The sequence below is a fragment of the Ovis canadensis genome, chromosome 3, assembly GCF_042477335.2.
Source record: "Ovis canadensis isolate MfBH-ARS-UI-01 breed Bighorn chromosome 3, ARS-UI_OviCan_v2, whole genome shotgun sequence".
Taxonomy (NCBI): domain Eukaryota; kingdom Metazoa; phylum Chordata; class Mammalia; order Artiodactyla; family Bovidae; genus Ovis; species Ovis canadensis.
This window is the reverse complement of record NC_091247.1, coordinates 57,641,265-57,648,402: the sequence shown is the minus strand read 5'-3', so window position 1 is coordinate 57,648,402 and position 7,138 is coordinate 57,641,265. Positions and strand designations below refer to the sequence as shown.

Genomic DNA, 7,138 nt, shown 5'->3' with positions numbered 1-7,138 from the left:
ACTTTCCATTTTCCCTTGCTTATTAATTTATTATTTCTATGACGTCATTGGGCTTCCCTGGGAGCTCAGCTGGTAAAGGATCCTCCTGCAATGCAGGAGACTCCCGTTCGAGTCCTGGGTCAGGAAGATCCCCTGGAGAAGGGATAGGCTACCCACTCCAGTATTCTTGCCTAGACGAACATAGGAGATTGGCGGGCTGCAGTCCATGGGGTCACAAAGAGTCAGACATGACTAAGAGACTTTCACTTTCATGGATTCTAACTTATTCAGTGGGTTATAATCTATTATTGTCATTGTCTTTTTTGATACTCAAATTGCCCCAGATTTCATCATTTGAACTCTTTTTCTGATTGAACTCTTTATTTTCCCCTCTTTGAGCCTCAATCTCTTCCCAAATTTTCATGTCCATTCTCAACCAAATGATTTGGGTGGATTGGACTCCATCTCAGCCACAGGGATGTACCCTGACTTGGCTTATGCTAACCATTGTATGCCATGCCCCTGGACACACTGGTTGGTTCAAGATGGGCAGCTGACCCCTTTGTGGATAAAAACGGGGAGACGTCTGATGGGATTTCTGGGAAAGAAGTTTCTTTTCCCTTCCAAGGGAGCTACTAAAAGAGAGGCTACTAAAGAACTCTCTGTCTCCTATTGACACCCTGGAAAAATGACAAGTTTTGATATAGTGCAGCCATTCCCGCTGCCAAGAAGGAAGCTGGCCCGAGGTCACTTTTAGTATACAGAGGTGGGAAGAAGAAAGAAAATGGTAGGACCGCAGGAACGAAGCTCTGGTGACACCACAGATTTCTGGATCATTCTGTGCCTGAAGCTCCGTGGACTGGTTAAGTATTGGTGCTATTAAATTACCTTTTTTTATTTAAGCCAGAATGAGCTAAAACTTCAGTTGCTGGAGGGCAAAAGTGCCCTAAATAATACACTCCCCCCAAAACAGCAAAAAAAGGCTGCCTGGGAATTCCCTGGAGGCCCAGTGATTAGGACTCTGTGCTTGCACTGCAGGGGGCACGGGTTTGAACCCTGGTTGGGAAACTAAAATCCTGCAAGCCTCAGTTCAGTTCAGTTCAGTCGTTCAGTCATGTCTGACTCTTTGTGACCCCATGAACCGCAGCACCCTAGGCTTCCCTGTCCATCACCAGCTCCCGGAGTTCACCCAAACTCAAGGCACAGCCAAAAAAAAAAAAAAAGGAGAAGGCTGCCTTCTGTGAAGTAAAAGGCTAAGTTTCAGTTCCTAATATCCAGAAGAACTCTAACCCTAAGAGTGAAAAACCTGGCTTGAAAAGTAACATTCAAAAAATTGAGATCATGGCATCTGGTCTCATCACTTCATGGCAAATAGATGAGGAAAAAAATGGAAACAGTGACAGACTTTATTTTCTTGGGCTCCAAAATCACTGAGGACAGTGACTGCAGCCGTGAAATTAAAAGATGCTTGCTCCTTGAAAGAAAATCTATGACCAACTTAGCATCTTAAAAAGCAGAGACATCACTTTGCTGACAAAGGTCCGTATAGTTAAAGCTGTGGTTTTTCCAGTACTCGTGTACAGATGTGAGAGTTGAACCATAGAGAAGACTGAGCACTGAAGAACTGATGCTTTCAAATAGTGGTGCTGGAGAAGACTCTTGAGAATCCCTTGGACATCCAACCAGTCAATCTGAAAGGAAACCACCTCTGAATTTTCATTGGAAGGACTGATGCTGAAGCTGAAGCTCTAATACTTTGACCACCTGATGCAAAGAGCCAACTTATTAGAAAAGACCCTGATGCTGGGAAAGACTGAGGGCAGGAGGAGAAGGGGATGACAGAGGATGAGATGGTTGGATGACATCACTGATTCAATGGACATGAGTTGAGCAAGCTCCAGAATATAGTGAAGGACAGGGAAGCCTGGCATGCTGCAGTCCGTGCGATGTCAGAGTCGAACACAACTGATCGACTGAACAACAACAAAACCCTAACCCGGCTGGTTTCCCCAGCTGGTCTGAGAGCTCCTGGGGGTGTATTCGTGGTGTGCTCCAGGTGCTTGGAGTGACATGCAGCACAGTAAGTATTTCATGACCATATGTGTGAGAGCTGCTAAGTTGTCTTGTTCACTGCTAAATCCCTAACATCTAGAATCATAGGTGGTATGTTTATTGAATGAACTCGTGAGTCAGATGAGCGTGCCCCTCCTCTGAAACCCAGCAAAGGAAAAGAAGCTGCAAAAATTCTTGCTTGATATTTTATTCTCCTGAGCGGGGAAGGCAGTGGAAGGAGTTAGATAAGAGAAACTAGAGGGAAGACTCCTGGATTCAGGAAGGAAGGAGCCGATGGAGGATGCTGGAGTTTCTGTGCTTCTTCCCCAGGGTGCGGTTGGGGGACCCAGCGGCTCAGATGAGACCTGGAGTGGAGAGAAGAGACAGCAATGGGCAGGTGTGTGGGGTCTCTAGAGGGGATGGGGACTTAGAGCCACCTGTTCTTGTGGTACACATGCACTGTCCCCTCCTGGAAGCCCTTCAGGAGCCTGTGTGGGTGGTGGGGCTTTGAAGATAAAAGCCACAGGAAATGGTGGGGACCTCATACTAATGGGCGATCTGCAAGCATCAGGCTGCAAAGCATCAGTGAGAGTGGATGAGCTGCCAGACCTAAACTGAGGATCCCTTCCCTGGCCCATCTCTTGTAGCCAATTGCCTGAAATCTCCAGGCATGGCCTGGGCAGCCCTAGCCCTCCCCCAACCCCATGAGATTCCTCCAGCCCCAGCTCTTAGGGCCCTGTGACATGGAGAAGGATGTGGCCTTGGTTCCCATTCTGGGGTCAGGGCTGGGCTGGGAGGTTGGAGTTTGATCAGGGCTCTGATGTCTCCAGTATCTTAGTCTCAGGCCATTTCCTTGGCGTCAACCTTGTCATACATGATGGTCTTATTCAGTCCTCACCCCAACCTCAGAAACAGGAGTCATTATCCCCCTTTCACAGGTGAGAAAACTCAAGCTCAAATAGGTTAAGCTACTTGCCCAAGGTCACACAGCTGAGGAGAAATGGGGACCTGATTTTACTCTAGGACTGTTTGCGGGAGCATGGGGAGCGGCGGGGGTCGGGGGGGGGGGTGTTGCCTCAGGCTGTTAGGAGTTTTTCTCAAATGTTTGAGAAAGGACTTTGGTAGGAGCCAAAGTCCACCTACCCATCTGCTCCACACAGTTCCTGTTGGGAGTGGTTGGAGTCATGTGCCATGTGGCAAGAAAGCTGGGAGGGGCAGGTGTGAGCTGCTTAGGAAGTTCTCTCTGACAGGTGCCTTCCTGTGATTTTAAACTCTATTGCACATTCATGGGGAGGCTGTCAGGAAATAACTCCCTGCTATTCCCTCTGCACGTACCTGCCTTGCGTTTGCACAGCATGATGTCCACACAGATGGCCTGAGGCTTCTTCCTAGCTATGATGTCTGCAGAGATGCGGTGGAGAAACTTCTTCATGATCTTGTTGCAACACCTTCTCAGCAGCCCCATCTTTCTGCACACCTTGGAGGTGGCACGGATGATGACATTCTGGAGCAGCAGCGCCGTGGTAGGAAACAGGCCTCAGGTGAACCCTGCCTGGCATTGCCTTTCTGCAGGCCCTGGCAGCTTTGGTCCCCAGATGGGTCTGGCAATGGGACCAGTGGCCAGGGAGCTGGTGCCTGGTGGCCACCCGAGCGGGGACTGGAGAGACAGGTCTCAGCCCCTATTCCTCATCCCTGAGTCCTGGCCCAAACCTGACCAGCAGGGGTTCCGGAAAAGACAATTGGTCCTGCCGATTCTCAGCTCCTATATAACTGGGCCCTGTCTTCTGGTGGAGAGTGGTGCCCAGACCCACTTTAAAGGATCTGCCTACATAGCTTCTGGGTCCAGGGCCTGACTGGTGCTGGGTTGGGGGCGGGGGGGGGGCGGGGTGCAGTGGGTTAGGAGGGAATCTGAACTTGAAGCCTTGGTTCATTGATTTTGGAATATCTTATCCTGCCATCCCAGTGGAAGAGGATAAATCTGAGGATCCCGGGATGAAGACAGAGGGCTGAGCAGGTCGAGGGAGCTAAGGGGGGCTGGGGGAGAGTGAAACTATGATTCTTGTGATGATACATCCACTTCTTAAGGATTAAGCTGGAGCTAAGTACATCCTACTTTTCGGCTCCTTTAAAAGACCTAGGCAGGATTTCCCTGGTGGCTCATGGCGAAGAATCCGCCTGCCAGTGCAGGAGAGGACCTGAGATCCAGGAAGACCCCACATGCTGGGGAGCAAGGAAGCTGGTGCGCCACGACCACTGAGCCTGTGCTCTAGAGCCCGGGAACCACAACTGCTGAGCCCACGCGTCTCAGCTACTGAGGCTGCATGCCAAGAGCCAGCGCTCCGCGACAGGAGGAGCCACCACAGTGAGAAGCCTGAGCACCCCAGTGACAGAGTAGCCCCCACTCAGAGCAGCTAGAGAGAAAGTCTGAGAGGCAACCAAGACCCAGCACAGTCAAATAAATACATTAATAAAATCGTCTGTTTAAAAAAAGTCCTAGGCAACTTGGATTGCCTAGGTAAGAAAACTGATGCTCACAAAGTGTTTATGACGTGGCCAAACCATACAGCTCAGATGTGGAGAACCTGGGACTTACCTTTCCTGACTCAGGCTTGATCTGGAACCAACCTCCTAGAGCCATATCCTGGACATGAATGGGAGGTCCCTACCTGCTCTGGGGACAGGCTCCCTTCGAGAACTTGATGGAAACCACACACCCTTCCTCCCACTTTCATACTCCCAGAGTGCCACAAGTTGAGGGAATTCTCCAAAGTCCATTGGCACACATTTGAGGAGCCCACAGACTGTCAGCCATTCTGGCAGCCCTCCTCACCATCCCCCACCCTCCCCACCCCCTCAGGGGCACCTCTCCACCCACCAGGCTCCACAAGCCTCCCGTCTCACCTTGCTGGGCTTATTTCCCACCATGTACTCCAACATCTGCATTATCTCCTGACAAAGATCACAGAAAGGGTTCACCTCCTCTCCTTGGAGCGCCAGGTCACCCTATTAGAAAAGGAAGTCCCTCAGAGTGGTCTCTCAGACACCCCAACCTTGGAAGGGCACCAGGAAGGGTCCCCTGGGAGCTTTCCAGCCAGTAGGATGACCCATGACCTATCTGTCCATATGAGGACCTGAGCCAGACTGGCTGGCCCCTGCCCATCTCTCTGCCTGTCTTAGAGAGGCTGAGAGACCCCACGACCTGCCCCCACACCCACAGCACCCTCCCCAGCCCAGCATCTGCCCCTCTGCTGTTCTACCGTCAGACAAGGAGGAGGCTCTTGGGGAGGGCCCAGCCACCAGTGCAGCCCCTACCCCGTAGTCAGGCACCAGTGTGAACAAAACCAGCCTCTTCAGCTCCCGCCCTGCCTCCCCAGCCCCTGACCAGTTCGGTCTCCAGACCCTCGCCCCTGGCACTGCCCAGGGAGGAGAGGAAGGAGAGGGACGGTAGGGGGGCAGCAGGAAGCCATCCGCGTACCTGGGGATCCTCCGGGGCCAGGCCCTGGCACAACTCGTCTCCATCGCTCAGATGGGCCGTCGCCTGGTCGTGACACTCAGGAGTCAGACCGGAAAAGGCCAGCCCTGGGGAAGAAACAGCATCAGCAGCCCTCCACAGACAGAGGGAGAGGAGAAGTCACTGCTTCTGGCTGGGGAGAGCCCAGGAGGCAGCTGGTGCCCAGGACGGGGAGGCGGCCTTGTGAGGGGACCTGGGGGCCTCCTGCCCTGCTCTGCCCTGGGGCTGCTCTGACCCACTGTCAGGAGAAACATACACTCTCAAGTTCCTCGGAGAGCAAAGAGGATAAGTCCCCCCAGCCATCACCATTGCACCACTCTCTCTGTCTCTCTGTTTCTCCGTCTTGTCTGTCTGACTCTTTATGTGTATGTCTCTCTCTCACACACACACAGAGATTTGGGGCCCATCTAAAAGGAAACTTCCCTCATCTTCTTTCAAGGGATTGCTTTTCTTTTTCTCTTTTCTCAAAAAACAAAAAAACAAAAAATACCTCATGTCAGATGGCCCAGCCCAGCCAGCTCTCCCCTCCAGAAGGGTCCTTACGCTCAGCTAAGCCATTAGAACTTACAGTGAGCCCGGGCACTGGGAGAGAGGAGGTGTGGGGACAAGGGAGGGAGTCTGGAACAGTGAGAGGTCCCCATTCACTCAGATACCCTGTCATCCCCTGGCCATCGTGGGCCAGAAGAAACCTCAGACGCACTGGTGGGTCAGAGATCTTCATGACGCAGACGAAGAGCCAGCGGCCCAGGAAGAGAAAGGGAGCCCCCTGGGCCCCATAGCCTGAGCAGGAGAGGTGGGACCAGACCCCTGGCTGGGGCTCCCTTCTTTCCCACTGGCTCTCTCTCCCCATTGGCCAGGTCACTGCCAGGCCGGGCTAAACCTGGCTCTGAGGGTAAGGCCCAGCCTCTGTGGTGATGGTGAGAAGGCTGTGGGACCAGAGGTGACCTTGGGTCCACAAAGCCTGAGACAGCAGGGCTGGGAGGAGAAGCAGCTGTCGGGATCTACCCTGAGGGAACATCCTCACCTGGGGCGACCAGGAGCACCGAGGCGATGAGCAGAACGGCCCAAGAGGTCATGGTGGGCAGCTGCCCAGCCTCCCTCCACAGCCTGTTTTATAGAGTCTGGGAACTCGGCAATCTGACCAGGCAGGGTCCTTTTCCTCTTATCAGCCATCTCCCATGTCACTGGGTTTACCACAAAAAAAGTGCCAGTCTGTGGAGAAGTGGGAGGAGGAGTGTACCTCAGAGCTTCCACACACCCCTCTCCACCCGCCCTGCCCAGTACTAGAACTATCTGAGCAGAGCCGGGTGTTGATGGAGAGCATTGGCCGCCGTGAGGCCCACCCTGCCCTGATGTGGTAACGGGAGGAGAAGTCCCCACTACCGAGGGGTAGGGTAGGGCCCTCGGCCAGGTGAGCATCTGTGCCCCCTGCCTCATCTCTTCCTCCCACCCCAGAGGTCCGGGCTGGTGTCGCTACATCATCCTTCTCATATCCTGGGTCTCCTTCCAGCCATTTAAGCCAGTGTAGCACTACCTGATTCAGGTGTAGAAAAAGGTGCCCTCAGAGCAGATCCTGACAGCTCCTCCTCCCAGCCC

The 7,138-nt window shown here is 53.0% G+C and overlaps 1 protein-coding gene across 1 annotated transcript; it reads right to left on the bottom strand.

The window, feature by feature from the left end:
* Window positions 1-2,223: 2,223 nt before the first annotated feature.
* LOC138436871 (antimicrobial peptide NK-lysin-like) lies at window positions 2,224-6,618 on the bottom strand. The gene is made up of 5 exons (XM_069583173.1): window positions 6,567-6,618; window positions 5,507-5,610; window positions 4,933-5,034; window positions 3,367-3,535; window positions 2,224-2,396 (listed from the first exon to the last, which is right to left on the bottom strand). The coding sequence occupies exons 1-5, from the start codon at window positions 6,616-6,618 to the stop codon at window positions 2,386-2,388; spliced, it is 438 nt and encodes a 145-aa protein (XP_069439274.1). The 3' UTR covers window positions 2,224-2,385.
* Window positions 6,619-7,138: the final 520 nt, after the last annotated feature.